The sequence below is a fragment of the Vanellus vanellus genome, assembly GCF_965231255.1.
Source record: "Vanellus vanellus genome assembly, chromosome: 24".
NCBI classification, from domain to species: Eukaryota; Metazoa; Chordata; class Aves; order Charadriiformes; family Charadriidae; genus Vanellus; species Vanellus vanellus.
In genome coordinates, this window is record NC_138929.1 from 217,043 (window position 1) to 236,852 (window position 19,810).

At 41.7% G+C, this 19,810-nt stretch overlaps 1 protein-coding gene across 1 annotated transcript; it reads right to left on the reverse strand.

The window, feature by feature from the left end:
* Positions 1-3,266: 3,266 nt before the first annotated feature.
* On the reverse strand, positions 3,267-19,592 carry DHX8 (DEAH-box helicase 8). Its single transcript, XM_082494929.1, has 23 exons — positions 19,482-19,592; positions 18,996-19,081; positions 18,296-18,368; positions 17,752-17,837; positions 17,024-17,133; positions 16,605-16,916; positions 16,163-16,307; positions 15,400-15,603; positions 14,788-14,875; positions 14,362-14,459; positions 13,699-13,846; positions 13,052-13,233; positions 11,269-11,463; positions 10,881-11,066; positions 10,165-10,375; positions 9,664-9,845; positions 8,771-8,911; positions 8,335-8,490; positions 7,434-7,571; positions 6,886-7,014; positions 5,626-5,822; positions 5,310-5,489; positions 3,267-4,747 (listed from the first exon to the last, which is right to left on the reverse strand). The coding sequence occupies exons 3-23, from the start codon at positions 18,327-18,329 to the stop codon at positions 4,528-4,530; spliced, it is 3,342 nt and encodes a 1,113-aa protein (XP_082351055.1). The 5' UTR covers positions 18,330-18,368; positions 18,996-19,081; positions 19,482-19,592; the 3' UTR covers positions 3,267-4,527.
* Positions 19,593-19,810: the final 218 nt, after the last annotated feature.

Below are 19,810 nucleotides of genomic sequence, written 5' to 3' on the forward strand. Positions count from 1 at the left end.
GAATATTCCTTTGCATAGCAGAGAGTCACTGCTTAGTCAGGGCCTCTGCTTAGGAAGTTAATAATCATTCTCTTGGCCATTATGGACCTATGGACAGGTATCAGGTGAGAAAGCAAAGCAGTAGAAAGGGAGGTATCTCAGAGGAGCTTATTAGCTGAAATAGCTAATGGCACCTGAAGTGCCTCTGACGTTCTTGCTGAGCTGCTGCGCTGTGGCACCTGTTTCCATTTCCCTGAATTAGCTTCAGGCATGTTTTGGGGGCACTACCATTGCTGTCCTTTTTGCTTTGATTCTGTGAGACAGAAACACGGATCCCCCCTCCGCCAGGGAGACCTCGGCATGGCCCACTGGCTGACACTGTGTCTGCTAAACTGTCTTCTACCTGTTTGAAGATTTCCACATAATTAAAGTATCCCAATACAAATTAACCAAACCCCATGAAGGAAAATTTATTTCAGGAAAAAAATGCTTTTAAACAGCCCTGCAGACACGGTGTTTAAAAAGCACTTGCAAGAACACATAACTGAGAAATTAGGAAGTCTGCTGACTTTTGTTAAGACAAACATAGTGAGAAACCAGCACAGCAAACTGCACTAACATCTCAGCAGAGGCTAAGGAGTGCCTGTTCTGACTGTTTATGTCTGCGGGGACCAAGAGACCTCACTGGCCTGCAGAGTCACTGCCACTGTGACAGACCTAAACAGTAGAAACTAGCATTCACATTACAAAACAGCCAGGATCTGCCACTGACTGAGTACAATCCAATTCACTTCCACCTCCTCGCCCTTTTTCTAGGAGTGAACTAATATTGAACTCAAACAGGAGACTTCTCTACACTCAACAAAAAGCACTGCTGTCAGTGCAGCTTGCTGTTTGGACAGCCCAACAGGCCTACCAGCTACAAGAACTACAAGATCATTTTTGATCCAAATAAACCAGCATATTCAGACCAGTGCAGCCCCACTTTTCCACCTCCAGTGTATGGGCAGACCAGCCAGAGGATTTATGTAAGTTACAGGACGTACACATACAAAACACATTTGCTAAAATCAGATACTTACCCACTGTATTCCCAGCTGGCTTGGAAGAACAATGCCTTCATAAATGAAAAATTCCATGAAACTGCTAATGGGTCAGTATCACAGCCTTCTGCAATTATCACAGCAACCTCATGAAAACTGAATTACTAAGAAACAAAACCCCCATTGTGTAAGTAGCACATTGCTGTCACACCGGCTCTGGTAACAAGCCCATTAATGATCATGGTTAAGGTAGTTACTATAACAGATGGAGCATATGTGGGGCTGGCTGCAAAAATCGTATTTATCTTTCTTGCATTAGGGCAAAAGGTTAGGTTTGGATGTGTGCAAGTGTGTGCGTACACATGAATGTGTGAGTTATTCTTTTGCTGTGAATCCTTTGCTTGTGACAATGAGCCAACACGTGGGAACTGGCCTATGGCACATGCTGTGGAGTTTGAGACAAAGGATTGTTTGCTCCATCCATTCAGAAAGACTCACATCTCCACAAGCAGAACGAGGTCCCCAGCTAGGTGAGGGGCACCACATCAACCTCTGGGGAACCAGAGGGGGGACAGGAACCAGCAACGCTTCGTCCGTGTTACTTGCATTAAATGTATCCACAACATTTGAGGAGAGGTTCACAGATGGCTTGGAATCCCCCAGAGGAACCATTCAGCATTTCACACTGCTCCTTGGTCTTCCAGGAGAAAAAAAAAAAACAAACAAACCAACCATAGCTTGAGCCTTCATTTACACCCCCTGTAGGCTGGTGCCATATCGCCAGTCTCTTGTGGGAACAGCACTCATTATGATTCAGTCTATTCTTGCCTGGTTATTCTCACTTTGTCTGTATCCCTGTTTTTCCCCTCTGCTCACTTGTAACTAACTACTGTTAGTTTGGTCTCGGCCAGCAGGTGTAAGAATAACCCCGATGCGTTGGCAGCCTAAGCTTTCCCCCGTAATTACAGTTGAAGCCTCTTTTCAACACCTATTACTGGAAGCAGAGCGCCACCCCAGCCTGAGGGGGAAGCTGTTCAGCGCCTGTGCCCGCTGCTGTTGCTGGCAGTGAAGAGACTGAAGACAGGGCAAGTGCATCTCCTCCTAGCATGAGGGATTGGAGACAGGGCAAGCTCAGCTCATCTCCTCCGGACACGTTCATATTAAACTCGCACCCCACACTAGCACAGTCTGCAGCACGAGAACTGTGAAAGGCAGGGAGGCTGTTTACTGCTGTCAAAGGCACACACGCAAAGGTGGCGCACACACACACGTACTTGTATTATTCAGGAAATTTTTAGCGGTTACGCTAAACATAACACCTCCAAAAACATTCCAGAGTAGACACAAGGCCTCTGCTGGCAGAATTTTTTCCTTTAGGTAAGAAACTTGTGTTACCTGTTCTAGTGCATTACCTCAGTACAGTCAAAATGAACCAGAAGATCTACAACTTATACCATTTAAAATACCGCAGTTCATTTAGACAGAGGCAGGTTGGCAAGTGCTTGCACCAGCACCTTGCACAGGAGAGCTCAAGGAACACTTGTCCCAGTAAGGGGCTAAAATACCTATTCAGTGATGTATGTACTGCCAGAACAAAGTCTGTGTTTTGCCCTAGGATGAGGCAGTTTATTTTCAGATTTGTACATGAGATAAACCAACTAAAAATCACATGAACAGTAGAAGACATTTGGATGTTACACTCAGAAACCTCAGAGTAGTAACAGGTTGATAAAACTTGTTTTAAATAAATGTGCAAGTGGTTCAAGTTTGTAAGCCACCATTCTTGTTTTACAGGCTAGTTTTGGATGTTGGATAGTCCCAAATCAAGCAGCTAAGGTTGTCATGGAAGAGTTTCTGTACACGAATTAAAGGATATTACTGAAGAAATTACACCAAGGAAAGAAATAACACACACAGAACAGATGACAACCGTTTACTTAAAAAAAGAATCCTTGCTGTTGATGTTTTCTCCTACAGTAAGTCAGAAAGAGGCTACACTGGAGAAGCAAATACAAAATGAATTTGGAACAGATATATCTCAAAGTATGTTGCACAACTGGGACTCCCACTGTGTACATTTTCTCTTTTACATCTTTCATTTGACTTTTGAAAGTCAAGTGCAAATTTTCATAGAAAACAGTAACAGATGCAGCTGCACAGTTTGTGGAAGGAGAATATGCTCGGAAGAGTATTCAATAGGACAACCTTCTCTACCTAATGCCATAATGAAAAAAGCCTCCAAACTTACGAACTTCTATTTAATTTCATGAAGATGTAACACCACAGGAAAGCTCAGGGCATTTACACAACATAGTAAAACAGTATATACAATAACCCTGCCCACCTTTGTACATACATATAGATTTCTAATATAGCTACTTTTCAGTGTGAAACATTCTTCAAATTCACTGAGTGTAAACCAACCGGTCAACTTCATTCTCATTTCAACAATAATTTTAGCAAATGTCCCAGCTTTGGAAAAAAAAATAAATTTGGGTATCTGCAGCTATGGAGTCAAATTAAGTTTCATCTGTCTGCAACAGAAAAAATAATTTACAGATAGCTTCAGCATGACAAAGCACACACTGAATAGTCAATTTCTTTTTAAACAAGGAACTGTTACACAATGTTTTACAGACATTTTAGCTGTAAGATCATATGCTATTAAAAGAAAAAATCAACAGTTGTGATGTCACCAAACATTGTAAGTGGAAATAAAACACATGACACATTGTATAGAAAGTCTAAACATCTGTAACCACTTATGTTCACAGACAGAGCCGTGCTACAGAGTGGATCTGGTTAATTACTGTTTGATATATTAGCCTTCAGCACACAGGAGATGGTCATGAAGGATAAGACTTGCAGTCTGACCTGTGCCATTGTCCAAGTGTAACTGACATTCTAGCTGGGTTTCAAGCTTATCCCAAAGCCACAGATACTAAATATTTCACCACAGATGGCTCGCATAAAAGGCAAGTAGTTACAATGAAAAGAAAAATGCATAAAGCAGCAAAAATGGAGAACAAGCAGCTCCCCCAAAAACAGCCACTGTCCAAAAGCATAAATAGAAATAAATCCTTTTTAGTGGGGCAAAACTATTCTGGCCTCTATTTGTGTGGTCATTCAGAATACAGTTAGGTGAGTGAAAAACTATTTTTTAATCATTATCTTTTTGTTGTTGTTCAGCTCAGTGCCCAGATTTCTGAGTCTTAGGCTTTGTCTCTTAAAAGGGGACTGACTAATGAAGTGCTTCAGGAACCATTCCTGAAATGATGCAACACACTGAGGAGACTCGGGACATTTGTCATGCAGCTGTGGAATCTGAGGGGTAGCTGACATGAGCACACATCGCCCCCTTGTGCTTTTCCTCAGAAAATACTTATTTTCTCTTCGTTTTGTAGGTAAGCTCCAACTGAATGTCCTTTCTTTCAGGATACTTGCAACAGTGCAAAAATCAGTCCCACAAATATAAAATGAACAAGAGTCCGAAAGGGAACTAGGCTCATCGCCGTCTGAATGCACGTGATATCCTCCAAGCATTGGGCTCCTCATAGCGATTGTACAGTGGTTCCAGCCGCTGCTGCTTCTTCTGTTTGCTCAGCTTGGTTGGATCAGAAACCTTGAAGAAAGCTGGTGCAAATTCCACCAGCCAGCGAGGATCAATAGTTGTCACTTCACGCATATATTCCTTAGTGGTCAGCACCAGTTCATGATACACCACCCTGTGAAGAGGGACAGCAACTTTGGAAATTAGTTTTTCCAAACAAGAAGAGACAAGGCAAGGCCCGGAGTATCTAAGCTTGCCCCTTTATCTCAGTTTCACCCTCCTTCAGCATAAGGCTCTTGAAGTTCCAACGCAGGGTCCAAAACAACCATCCAAAAGAGCTATCTTTTTTTCCTCCCTCTCCTACTTCAGAACTACTCTTCAGCACAGAACTACTTCATTCAATTTAAAACAAGTCTCTCTCCCCACTCCCTCCCTCTTCCTCCCTGTGCCCTGAACACTCAGTGTTTTAAAATCACTTTCACCATATAGAAACACAGAACTGCAGCCTCTGGGCCTGGCCTTGGCTCAAAAAGTAAGTCTCATCTCTGCACAGGCACTGATTTTAGCAGCAGAAAGAGCCAAAAGCAGACTTGAAACTTTTCTCACTCTGCACATTGCCAAGAAATCAGTAGCCTATACTTTCACCTGTACTCCACAGATACTGCACTCCACCACCTTTTCAGTTATAAAGTCTTTCAGTTCAGAAAGAGAAAATTACATGATATTGCCTTCCTTACCATTCTGGCTGCCTATTGAAGAGAGCACTGGATGGGTGGATATAGACCACTTGTTGATCAATGAGTGTCCGATAACCTTCCTGGGGATCCTTCTTTGCTGCATTTCGGAAGAAGCCACTACAGATGGCCTTCTGGACTCTAACTGTTGCCTTCCCACAGGATACCACATCCAGCTTGTGCCTGCCAGACAAGAGTTAGAGAGAAAAAAAACTAAGAGTTCTCCAGATTTGAGTGCAGCTACCAACATCAGATTAACAAATTTTGTTTAGCTACTAAAGTGTAAGAACACAAAACTTGTCCTTCTCGACATGCTCACCTGTCCATAATGCCCAACATCTGCTTGCGGATGTCCTGTGCCCTGCGTAAGGATCGAGCCTGGATAAAATTTTCATAGCACCAGGGATTTGAAAACTTATTATTCTTCCAGGAATTGTACACAGCCAGCAGAGTGAGGTGGTCACCTTCTGTCTGATGGAACTTGGCCTTCTTTTGATCAGCAAGTGCTTGTTTATCCTAACATATAAAATATGTATCAATCAGGTATCTACATCATAGAGACAATCCTTATGCAACATGAAGGACACGGACTCCTCGTCCCTCATACCATGACTTTTTAAGTCTACCAAGACACATAATGTAAGATTGAGAAGATAACACAAAATTTTGAGCAGTGACTGACTAAAGACCAAAAGACTGGAATCTAAAGGTCGCTGGGACTGCTCTCATTAAGCCAAAACTATGCCTGTACAAAAGGAAGGCCTAGAACTGTTCTTGACAAAGACTGACCTCCTGTAGACTCTCCTAAAGACTCTCCCATGGGCGACACAGACCAGACCAAGAAAAGATGAACTTTTTTTTTTAATGATACTTTTTATTCAATTTCAGTCCCTATTTTTGAAAGGGCACTTCAAAGTAAACGGCTCATTTATACTGTAGGAAGAATATGCGTGCACTGAACTAGTTAGGTTTTTTTATTGCTCTAGAAGCAACCTCAACTACTCATCAACAAAGGTCCTGAAGCAGCAGCTTTGACCCGACTGACCTATCCACCTCTCCCCACTTCTCCAATCTGTAGGTAACACACTAATGCAGCTACATAAATCAAAATTGAAGTTAACAGACTAAACTGCAACATGCCATCGTAATGAAGAAATAATGGATTCAAGTGGAGTCTGCTGTTGAGCAATCCTACCACACCATAGCCAGCTACTTGCTGACTTAAAAGAAATCAACACAGGATAGGAGCGACATGAAGAAATACATTCTGTATATCCGAAAATTGCAAAGGCATTCTGAACTCCAGAGCCGGGACTGACTTGGTTTAGGGTTGTGTGTGTTAACTGGGAAATACAAAAGAGAATATGAGACTTCTAACTTTCAACTTCCCACATGCAAAGAAACTACCAATACCCACAGCTACAGGGTACCCAAAAGGTACATCAGAAACGTAATGTATGAGCACAGTCTAACCAAGCTACAGGTTTATTTTAGCATATATGCTCACTCTAACACCGAAGGCAGGCACACAAAAACCACCCAAACCGTAACGCTGCTGCTTCTTGGCTGCATTCCTTACCTTTGGCCTGTAGAACACGTTCTGTACTGACAGCATGGAGACTATTGTCAACATTTCCTCACTGCATCCCAGATGTACAGACATGATCAACATCTTACACAACATAGGCTCCAAGGGGAATTCTGCCATCTGCAAGAAACCTGTTTCAGGGTACGCTGCAGCATCTTGGAAAAATCTTGAATTCTCTCAGTGTAAAAGAGAGCAATGCCTTCTCTTCCATGCTTCCTTTCCAAAGCTTTACCCAGAATAACTTTACTCAACATGACACAAATTATTTGTCTATGTTCACTATCATAAAAATATTCTAATACTTAAAGGAAAATTTTAGACATTAATAAAAGTAACCTTATGAATAAGGAGAAATAATAGCTGCTCCTTAAAAAGCAGAAGATATGAAACCAGTAAGTGAAAAGCTATCAATAAAACACAAGAGAATAATAGAAAAAAGAAACCAACAGTGCTAGGCAAGTCCTTATACACCTACTCTCATATCACCCCCTAAATATCTACAACCCATACAAGGCTAAGAAGTATTCTGTTTCACCTACCCGGCGCCCAAGTCGAGTGAGCAGTCCCTCATCATCCAGAGCCCCCAGGGTGTACAGCTGCTCCATAGCAGTTATGAGAGTTTCCATTGGGGGAGCATCCATAAAGTCAAAGGAGAGCAAATCATTGATGCCCATAGCCTGAACAGAGTGGAGAAAATGCAAGTTAAAACACTGAGAAGGAAGACACCAAACTCCAGCCAGTGATATAAACCATTAAACAGTGACGCACTACAGAACTTTAAGCAACCCTAGCCTCATGTCCTTATCTTGACTGTGACTGCAGTCACGAATACGTGGCTATGCTTCTTCACTTGAGATAATCTGCGTTGGCCCATGGCTTTCACCCACCATCCAGTTTTCCAATCTGTTTCTTTGGTACTGTTCCATACATCTCAAGTAAGATAATTCAATTGAGGAGACACATATGCTGGTTTTGAGGACTTCCTACCTTATAAACTAGTGTGGCTTGACAGTTCCAATGGACACTAAATATGTCTCTGCCTTTCCCCTTGTTCACAGAAATGGGAAAAGGCAGCAGCTTCCACAGCTGCTATGTAACGGGTTAGATCCAGTTTGCGGACTCCCAGAGGAATGGTACACATGTTTAGAGATCAAAAACCACTCAGAGTGTGTCTTATGTGTTAAGAACATAAGTGTACCTTACATAGGAAATATGTACTGCCCATAAGATTCCTGTTTCTCAAACCTCCTGTGACTGTTCTGTGCAGCTGAGACTTGTAATTTAGGTGGATATTCAACATTATAATGCTCAATAGAAAAATGCAGGAGCAAGCTCTGTTCACTAGAAGGATCTGAAGCTACAGAAGTACTTCATGAGGCTCATAAAGGCAGAGACTCATTTATTGAAACACTTATGATCATGTTGGCTTGAAATACTCACCTTCAGGGAGAGTACCGTACTGGCCAAATTTGTTCTCTGGATTTCAGGCACATTGGTGGTTAGCATTTCATCTCGATAAGCACGTTCTGTATATAACCTATAGCATTTTCCTGGTCCTGTTCTCCCAGCCCTTCCTGCTCGCTGCTTTGCTTGAGCCTAAAGGTAACAAGGCATCTCAATGAACAGGTGCAAACAGGCACAGGTAAAAACAAGTGAAATAATTAATTATTCACAATTTTACTTGTATTAATAGAAAGGGATTTCCAATACAACCCAGGAGAGTACGCATTCCTCAGGCACAGCCTCAAGGAGTTATCAAAAATGTGGTTTCATCATTGCCTCGCTTTACTTCCATGTGCTTGGGCACCACATCATCAAGATATGCATTACCAGCAGGAAAAAAAAAAAAAATTATCGTCAAACACAGAATGCCTACCTGTGAAATTGGTGTAACAACCAGCTGGTCAATTCCAGTCTTGGAGTTATAAACTTTCTGCTTCACAAAGCCAGGATCAACTACGTAATATATTCCATCAATAGTCAAAGATGTCTCAGCAATGTTAGTGGCTATGACAACCTGCAAACAGTCTGATTCAGTACCAGTTCTGTCTCTGGTTGCAAAGCCAACCATGCTGCTCAACTTAAACAATCCATTCTACATGATACAAGCAGTTTGTTATAAATGCAACTACTATCATTTAACATTGAAAGGAGGAATGTGCTACAGTCAGAGATGGACAGGTTTTAAGTATCTACATTTGTTTTAGATTTGGACAATATGGGAAAAGAGCATGATAAAATCCACAATTAAAAGCAAGTGAAAGATCATTAGAAGTTTGTAAGCAGACTGCACTGACTTCGGGGAGAATTTTTGCCTACCACTCAAACATTCCATATTTAAGAGAACAACCTTCCAGAGAATACCTCTCTAGATATTCATTAGCTATTTGGTAGGAAATTTACATCCATCCAACAGGAATTGTATTTGGATTTCACTAAAGTTAATGTCCTTTAAAGGCAGCATTAAAGAACACACCAAGAACATCCCACAGAGGTCTGCTACACCAGATGTTTTATATATATTTCCAAAAGCTTAGATAACATGTATAGATAGACACGTATGCAACCAAAAACATGCTCTAAGCTACATAAGACACCTTTTCTCCAAAACTACATCATTTTCTCTGAAGTTGAACTAACAGAATCATAAGTACTAAAAAAAAAGAAAGAAAAAAAGAAATAAAGAAAAAGACATCTGATTAGCAGTGTAATACACCCCACTATTAAAATGTATCAGCAGAAGACGAAGCCATACTTAGCTGAAATTACCTTTCTGCTTCCTGGTGGGGCCGGGTCAAAGATCCTGGTTTGCATTTCACTGGGTAAAGCTGAATATACCGGTAGGATAATTAACTCTGGAACATCAGGTCCTAGAGATTTCATCCTCTCATAAAGGATTTCACAGGCAGTGTCAATCTCTTCCTGACCAGTTAGAAACACCAAAATGTCACCTACGCAGGAAGTAAATTAAAATAGAATCAATTCTGTTCAGTACAACTCCTACATTACCACATTGCCATCCCTCACTTTTTCCATTTAAAGCAGAGGATCCCCAACTTTTGCAAGCCCCTGGGCAACAACTCTTAGCCAGAAGCAACATACTTCAGTCTTTCACCCAACTTTTTCAGCATTTAATGTATTTGCAAACAATAGAGGATAGTGCTGAGAGCATTGTGCTCGTTACTAATACATGATCCATGACTTAGAAAGACATTGCTCATAGGTATTAGTCCTTAAATCACCGATCACCCTAGACCATTCTCCACTCACCTGGTGGCTCTGTTAAGTGGATCTGCATTACTGTAATCAGACTGGCATCCAAATAATCTGTCTCTGGCTCTTTTGTGTACAGAATTTCTACTGGGTATGTTCTGCCAGGAATTGTGAAGATTGGCGCTTCGTAGAAATACTGAGAAAATTTCACAGCATCCAGCGTTGCTGACGTCACTATCAACTTCATATCCTGCCGTTTCTGCACTGTCTATAGCAGGATAGAAAGTTCAAGTCATTTATTGCCTTTGGGACTATTAACATATGGAGCTTGACTTAAGTCAGAGAAACATGACCAGTAATATCAGGCATTTTGATGTCCGAGTAGAGGGTCAACTCATTCCAGCAGCCAGAATTTCAAACAATCAACTGCTAAGGTCACATTTCAAACCTTTCTTAGCAGCACCCATCACAGAAAGCCTTGGTCAGAGAAGGAAGAGCAAAGCATGAACACTCCTCCTCTGAGTATCCTGGACTACCAATTCTCATTGTTTCTGCTGAATTTTGCTTGCTTTGCCTTCACACAGAGGCTTATTTCATGAAAATTCGGACTACAAACCCTTAAGGTCATTTGCTTTGTTTCAGAAGAGACTCTTAGAGCACATGAATGAACTTGACTTGTGTGACCTTGCCTTTCCCTGTGCACTCCTGCCCATACATAACGTACAGAGGACACTGAAGCAATAAAAATATAAAAAAAATAAACACTACATTACCTTTTTCAGTAGTCCAAAGAGCACATCTGTATGTATGGTTCTCTCATGGGCTTCATCCAGCATGATAATGGCATACTGAGTCAGATCAGGATCTATCAAGCACTCCCTCAATAACATACCATCTGTCATGTATTTGATAACAGTTTCAGGGCTAGTGCAGTCTTCAAATCGAATGGTGTAGCCAACCTAGAATGAAGAGTCGCACAGAAACTGAAGCTACAGAATTAAGTTATTACCACCATTCATTCCCAGTTTGATTATTCTGCAAGCTCATTTTACAGACTACAAGGGAAGAGACACATGGACACACGAGCAAACTAGCTCCAGTACTGATTTTCCCCGTTTTCCTCATGCTTATTTTGACACGTTCTTCCGCATAGAAATTCACCTCTTGTCCCAAACAGCAACCAAATTCCTCTGACACCCTCTTTGCAACAGACATTGCAGCCACTCTGCGAGGCTGAGTACATCCAATCTTTCCTCTTGAAGTATACCCCGCCTCAGCCAGGTATTGGGTAATCTGTGTTGTTTTCCCAGATCCTGTCTCTCCAATAACAATCAGAATCTGGTTGTCATGCACAGCCTAAAAAAGATCATAACAGACACACTCATGAAAATTTTAAAACAAACAAACAAAAAAATCAACACAGTACATCTAGGACTATACTGAGCATCTACTGCTCTTGCTCCAGTTGACCCAGACCAAACATGATAAGTGTTCCTACCGATCAAATCAGCAAACTACTTAACTGCTTAGCTGACTCATTCCTTGCCAACACAATCAGTTTCAATTTTGACTTACATCAATAAATATCTGGAGTTTTATTAGAACATACAGATATATGTAATCATTTAAAATAATTATTGTGAACTACAGTTCTGCACTTAGAATTATCAACTGGCTATTCACATGCCAACAAGCTAAACCAAGAATATTTATTTTTATTTACATCATCTACCTGCACTACTAACAACATCTACTGGGACTTGTGCAAAGCATTTAACACTGTCCTGCATGATAGCCTTCTCTCTAAATTGCAGAGACAAGGATTTGATGGATGGACCACTTGGTGGCTAAGGAATTTGCCGGACGGTAGCACTCAAAGTGTTGTGGACAATGGCCTGATGTCCAAGTGGCAACCAGTGAAGAGTGCTGTGCCTCAGGGGTTGGTACTGGGACCAGTGCTGTTTAACATCTTTGCTGGTGACATAGATATTGGGATAGAGTGCACCCTCAGCAAGTTTGCCAACACCAAATTGTGTGGAGCGGTCAACACGCTGGAGGAAAGGGATGCCATCCAGAGGGACCAGGACAGGCTTGAGAGCTGGGCCTGTGCAAACTTCATGAAGTTCAACAAGGCCAAGTGCAAGGTCCTGCATGCGGGTCAGGGCAATCCCATGCACAAATACAGGCTTGGTGGAGAATGGATTAAGAGCAGCCCTGAGGAGAGGACTTGGGGATGTTGGTTGATGAGAAACTCAACATGAGCCAGCAATCGCACTCGCAGCCCAGAAAGCCAACCGCATTCTGGCCTGCATCCCCAGCAGTGTGGCCAGCAGGGCAAGGGAGGGGATTCTGCCCCTTTGCTCCACTCTCATGAGACCCCACCTGCAGTACTGCATCCAGCTCTGGAGCCCCAAACAGAAGAAGAACATGGATCTCTTGGACAGAGTCCAGAGGAGGCCACAAAGACAATCAGAGGGCTGGAGTACCTCTGCTATTGGGACAGGCTGAGACAGTTGGGGGTGTTCAGCCTGGAGAAGAGAAGGCTCCGGGGAGACCTTATAGCCCCTTCCAGTCCCTAAAGAGGGCCTACAGGAAAGATAAGGAGGGACTCTCTTATCAGGGAGTGCAGTAATAGGACAAGGGGTAATGGTTTCATGCTGAAAGAGGGGAGATTCAGGTTAGATATTGGGAAGAAATTCTGTACTGTGAGGGTGGTGAGTCCCTGGCCCAGGTTGCCCAGAGAAGCTGTGGCTGCCCCTTCCCTGGAGGTGTTCAAGGCCAGGTTGGATGGGGCTTTGAGCAACCTGGTCTGGGTGGGAGGTGTCCCTGCCCGTGGCAGGGGGGAGTGGAAGTAGGTGATCTTTAGGGTTCCTTCCAACCTGAACCATTCTATGATTTTAAGCTGTTGCTTGCTCAAGCAAGAATACCATTTCAAGAGTCTTACTTGTATCAGCTGCTCCTTCAGTCTGAAGATTGGGAGACTCTCTCTCTGCTCAATAATGGAAAGCTGGGTCTTCTTACCATAGGAAGCTTTGTTGCCACCAAATGCATGTTTCTTCCACTCCGGGATATCATTGGGCATCATCCCAATACCTCGCATGTTTGCAGCAATTTGTCTTCCATCCACTAGAAAAGAAACATTTTCACCGTTACATTTAGATTCACACAGCACAGGTGATGATCCTGCTTCTATTGTTCCATCATTCATGCCTTCTATACTTGTGTTTAAGTATTTTTTTAAATCCTGCATGTATACCCCCCACTACTACATTAATTTCCATGTAAAAAATTACTTCACGGTTCACCACACCTTCTTGAAGGATAATACATCCTTGAAGGATAATACATCCTTGAAGGATAATACATCCTTGAAGGATAATACATCCTTGAAGGATAATACATCCTTGAAGGATAGCAGGATATACCTGTACATTTCCCTTGACATTCCTATTTCCACTTCAGTGGAAAAACACTTCTTCTTTGCCTCGCTTTTAGTGTGAAGCAGATAAACACAACATCTAGGCATTTCTCCCGGCTTACTCAACTGTCACAAAAAAGGCAGAGTTCACACTTAGATGTGTTCAGACATACCATCAGGGAGAGGATCCACCCAGTGAGTGTTCAGTCCCATGGGGATAGAATCCATCTCTGCTTCTCTCTGGGCTTGTTTAAGTTCTCGTCTTTCTTTAGCTAAAGCACTCTGCATCATTGCAGCCTGAGACAAGGAACCATCCGGATTCTGGAAAGCAAGAGAAAAGTTAAGATTTGAAGCACTCCCAATGCTTCAATTATCTCTGTCACCACTGCCCTTTAGAAGCCTCTTCTAAAAAAGTTAACGTCTTGTAAAGCATCTTATCTCTGAGTTCCAGGATATTTCCACTAGCCCAGCCTCATGAAATTCCATGGACATAACTAATATGGAGCATCCCTACACTGTCCAGTCAGAAGGATTATGGGTACAACCAATGAAAAGTAAGTATTTCTCTACCACCTTCTACTTTCAAAAGGTAAGAAAAAGCAGAACAGAAAGAGCATGTTCTAACACACTTATGTGAGATGGTTGCTGCTGCAGGCTAATGTACGTTTCAGTTTTATTATTCCACTTCACTGTCACTAGTTAAAGTAAGAAACCAGCTTTATAAATAAAGGATCCTCAGTTCAGTGGGAATGTTTTTCAGGGCTCTCAGTAATGTCCAGATGGAAACCTGGTTGTTAAATTCCCAAATATTGGATTTAGTCCTCGAAATCTCTTACCTTTACTATTTTGATGGGACTCATATCCATGCTCTGTTTAGTGTGACCTCGAAGGAACGGTGGCTCTTCTTCAACTAACTCAATCTCAAGGTCCTCATCTAAAATTCACAAGCGACAATTTTTACAGCAAAGTTAAACATCTTTTAGGTACATAAACTACCTTTTCAAACAGTGCTTCCTGTGTATTTTTTATTATGATGTAATCAAATAATTTTAAAAGTGAAAACACCACAAATAAAAAGAACGCACAGACAGGGCACATCCAAATGTCACTAATAATGCCAGTGCAACACTAGTTCCTAATGTTTAAGATGACAGCAAGTTGTGAGATGCTTCACATCCACTTATGTCATCATCTCTTTTTGAATCAAAACATCCAGAAACACAAGGAATTTCCAATAAAATAAGACTACTTGGAAAGAATACCTTCTTCATCATCAACTTTAGGAAGAATCCCAGTCTCCTCATCAAAGTCAGGAAACTCTTCTTTGGAAAGCACATTAGCTGCAATCATCTGGGAATAGAATGAATACAATATGAACTTGCCCCCACTAATGAACACAACACAACTCAGCCTATGAGGTCTCAGTTCTAACGCTATTGCCAGACCTGCAAAACAGGAATAAAGGAATGTTGTGATTTCAGAACAAAGGAACGGTCCTACATTCTGGCACATGTCTCCCCAAGTCATCCAGCCTCTCAGCAAATAGTCCTTTTGTTATTCTAAATGCCATCAGTGTGAGACAGCTAGCTTATGCATGGCAGGACTGCACTGATACTCAAAATACCAGCTAAGTGTCAACTAAGGATCATGATCACCCAGGTCAGAATGATCTCTGGTTACCTGGTCCAACCTCCTGCTCAAAGCAGGGTTAACTTCATAGTTAGAATTAAGCTAGGAGTCCCAAATCACAAGAGGGCAGCAATTTGGAGGTAAGAAATAAGTTACACAAAGAATCAAGGAGCTGTATTCTAGTTCATGAAACTCCCTAGCAATTTTACTGACTGACACCCTATTTCCCTGAATAGAAAACACACCTGTTTTATTTCCCATTTCTCTGGGTCTGAAATTCGGGTGAGGCGTTTTCGTTCAAGGCTATCATCCTCCACTTCTGGAGCGTTCACCAGGGACAGGTGACTGGGTCTGTCTGGGTTTCTCATAGAGGTTTCTTCATTGGTTTCTCCAACCAGGTTTCTCCTTCGGTTTGGGTTCAAGTCTTCCCCAGTGTTTTGATCAACATCCTACATTAGATTGATTAATCAATCAGCTCTAACTATATCGCACTTCCACTTATCTATTAATATTGGTGCTTTCTCTAACACAAGAGAAAACACAAGGTTACTCAGACAGACTACTGCCAACAGTAGTCCATACAAAGAAAATGCTATTTTGCATGCTTTTTTTTTTTTTCAGCTGGCACTGTGAGGGTAAGTACACCCCAAGGCCTGGAACACTCTACTCTGCCTTGGCAATGGCAGTGATTTCATTTAAAATGAAATGCCTCTCATGCTGAAAAAGGAAGACAAACATAGCAACAGCTTAAGGTTTGCCTTATCAGTTAGCTAATATGTCGAGTCAAAAAACTGTTAGGAATGTCACATCAAAAACAAGAACCTAAAGAAAATGCGTAAAAAGTAATAGGTCACAAACAGAGAACAGTAGATCAATTTTTTTAACTCCCACTTGAAGGGTTACATATCAGTTTTCATCAAAACCAGAAAAAAAACAGCAAGAGGCATAATCTTTAAAACTTCTGGCACCACAAACTCTACTATAAGCACTGTATTATGTTTTCCATACCTTCATACTTAGGCTGGTTTTAGATCCAGTAAAGGATAACACTTTGACTTTTACTCTTTGTCCTTTGCTCACAACATCAGCAACATTGGCAACCCGTCCTTCTCTTCGAAGCTCTGAAATGTGGACCAAGCCCTCCCAACGCTTCCTGTAGGTGAAACAAACAGAAAGGCATGAGATGTTGTATTTTATTACTCTGACAATCCTTCAGATCAGAGTCTGGATTAAAATATTTTGTTGTTAACTGATTGTTTGTGTATGTTCATAAACTGTTTTTTATGAGGAGAACATTTTCTGCTGTCAAATTTACTTTTCTGAAACAGACCTTCATTTTGGCATCAAAACCCAGAATATCTTATTGTAGCCTCATAACCTCTTCAAGATACTAGCAGATAAGAAAACTCAATAAAACAGTACCAGATTCATTGGGAACATCAGAAGGTACCTTAGTCCTTCCAGCTGCACAAAGCATCCAAATTGCATTATACTCGTGACTTTGCCATTGTAAATGTCTCCAATGGAAGGCTCCTCAGGTGGTGGACGGTCTATGTGCTTGTCTCTCCATCTCTCATTGCTCTTCTCTACGTACTTCTCCCGATCCTTACGGTCCCTACTGGGACTCCGACTTCTGCTCCTTGACCGGTATCTGTATTTTCCCCTGTTCTTATCCCGAGTCCTAGAACGTGACCTAGAGCGAGATCTGTGCCTTCGTCTCCCGTCCCTGCTACGACTTCGGCTCTTCCTCTTTTTCTTTGTCCTAACAAACAAACGTTACATATTTGCAGTGAAATTCCACATAAGAACAGAGCAAGCAGGCAAAACCAACTGCCAATACCATCCCCTAAAGACGTACTAGAAACCTACCGGTGGTCACTGTTCCTTTGCTTGCCCTGCCTGTCTGCACTAGGCATTAGAGCTTCAAGTTCTTTAAGTGCATCAGCCGCCACTTTCACATCATCTTCATCCAACATATTCTGCAAGAACAGAGAACCATTCTGTAAGAAGGCCGATAAAAGGTTTTTCACAGAGAATCCGCCTACATAAAGGACAAGCACACGCATATCTATTTAGAAGGAACAGAAGATTAAAAAAGATCAGACGGAACATGATATAGAAAAAAAAAGTAATAAAGCTACTCCTGTATTTTGCAACAATATTGAGACAATTCTGCTTTTATACAAAAGACAACTTCATCTCAACACCTCAAATTATTACAGAAATATAAAATGCAAGTCCCTTGTAGTTCTGAATGTCCAAAATTTTCGTCTAGTTTGTAATCTGTCATTACTTTGAACATTATGTGAGAAAGGCCAGGCTGCAAACTTCAAGTCACAAGAACCTCGTCTTCCAGGTATTCTGCAAAACAGTATCAGCGTGGCAACTGCTGTAACAGCTATTCCTGATAACTACATGTAATAATACCAGCCTTCTACCCCTTTTATAACTCATTTCTCTTAGTCCACTTTTATCCATGCATTAGCAGAAGACCCTTCACATTAATGTGAAAAAAACTTGAAACTAAGAGAAACAGATTTTTTTTTTTAATTATGTTTTTGCATACTCACAAAAGAAATCTGAAATTATGACCTTACCCTGATGTTGGGATTGTCTGGTCTGCAAAGGGCTGGAAACAACTCTTTCAACTTTTCCTTCTCCGATTTGGGTTTGACAACTGTCTCTGATTTTGAGATTAAAACAAATAAACAAACAAACAAAAAACCACACACAAAAACCCCAAACTTAGAAGAGCTAAAATGATTCTGCCTTGATTTTTATGTAATTGAATATAAAGTTTAACTTTCATCTGAACACAAAGGTTGATATAGATTTTACACAGATTTAATTCAAAGATCACAATGTTACCTTCCTACAAATAAAATTATGATTATTAGTAAATCTATGGAATACATAAATACTCAAAATAGTGTACTCAATATGTTTTCAGGGCCTAAACAGCTTTGCTAATCTCCCACTAACAGAGACTCCTACTGCAACAATAATATATGAAGTCTTGCCTTACAAGACTAGAATACTAACTATATCAATCTCACCAAATATGGCCTGAATCTACAAAAGACTAAGAGTGTTGTTTTCCTTTTTACACTGAATTGCTAAGAGGAACAAGGTTATACATACCTTTGCTTGTAGATGGTTTTGGTGGAGGCCGCATTGTCTGTATGAGACGTAACAAATTACTAATAAGGGAATCCTGAAAAATTTAAAATATTTTAAGAAATGACTACAACGTTGTTTTTCACTATTAAAAAGCAACAGTGAGGGCTTATTAGTAGGACCAAAACAAAAGCTCAATTCTGAAGGTGTAGGTTCATTTTAAGAAAGTATCACTGGACTTCACATATACCCTAAAAAGATATAATAACTGGGATCTGAAAATGACTATGATAATTCCATATAAGTGACTTTTCTACTTGTCATTTTCATTTATTTATTTAAACCAACTGCAGTTATTTTGAAGATTTCATGAATCCAGCATCTAAACATCATAAAAGCAATTATGACAACATCTGCCTTTCTGAAAAGTTGTTTCTTCTGTATTTTATATGCTCAGCAAGACAATAAGCAGTTCAGGTCCTCAGAAGGGTGTCTTGCAAAAACTACTAAAGTTTTTAGGGTTGGGGTTTTTTTTTGTTTTGTTTTTTAAAAAGGAGGGGGGGAGAGGCATGGCTTGATAAGACAAAAATACTCAAAAGTTAATTAGTGCATAGTTTTCCAATTGAGGAAAACCAATAATCAATCCTCATGCCTCTCTCTTTAAAACAAAAAGCTCTGTAAAATATACCAGAACAAGAAAAACACATAAATAACGTTCACTTACAGTGAATTCAGCACCATTTTTTAGAAGAACTGCTTTAAATGTGTCAAACGTAGTATTTTTCTCAGCAAGACTTATCACGAACTCAGCTGTGAAGACAAAGCAGAAAGTAAATTAGAACAAGTAGTTAAAAAGGAGTATAAATACTTTATGTTTGGATAGAGGCTGTTCTCCTGGCAACACAGTGACCAGCCAGGTCTATCTACCTACGGAAAAGCTGCAACGCTGCTCACCACAGCAGTCGCTTCCCTCCCAACACCTTTTGGAGGGACCCAGATCAAGGTATTTTCTCACGCTCACAAGTTTTTTCGGAGGAAAATCATGGGGTTGTTTCCGAATTCGCAAACGCGTTCTGGCAGACAGGAACGCTACAACAGCCCTTCCCATAGCTGCCCTGAGGCCTGTAACGCCACAGGCACCGCTGCCGCGCCCCGGGCCGCGCTCGCCACGGAGATCCCCAACGCTCGGGCTGGGGCCCGCCGCACTCACCCAGGTCCTTGTCGTTGATGCCCAGGTGGTTATCCAGCTCGGTGCAGACCTTGGAGACGAGCGACAAGTACTCGAGCTTCGCGAGCTCCTCCAGAGTCCCCTGGTCCGCCATGACTCCACCCCCGCGCGCGCACACCCGACACCATTTCCGCATCCGGAGCGCGGCGGAAGTGGCGTGATGGCCACGGGCCGCCCTGACGCTGACCACAGAGAGGGCGGAGGCCACTAGAACGACGCGCGCCTGGGGCCGGTCTGTGCCAGCAGCTCTGTGGTTTGTGGCGGATGAGGAAGCGGGGCTGGGGCAGGCCCCGGCGGGGAGCGCACCGCGG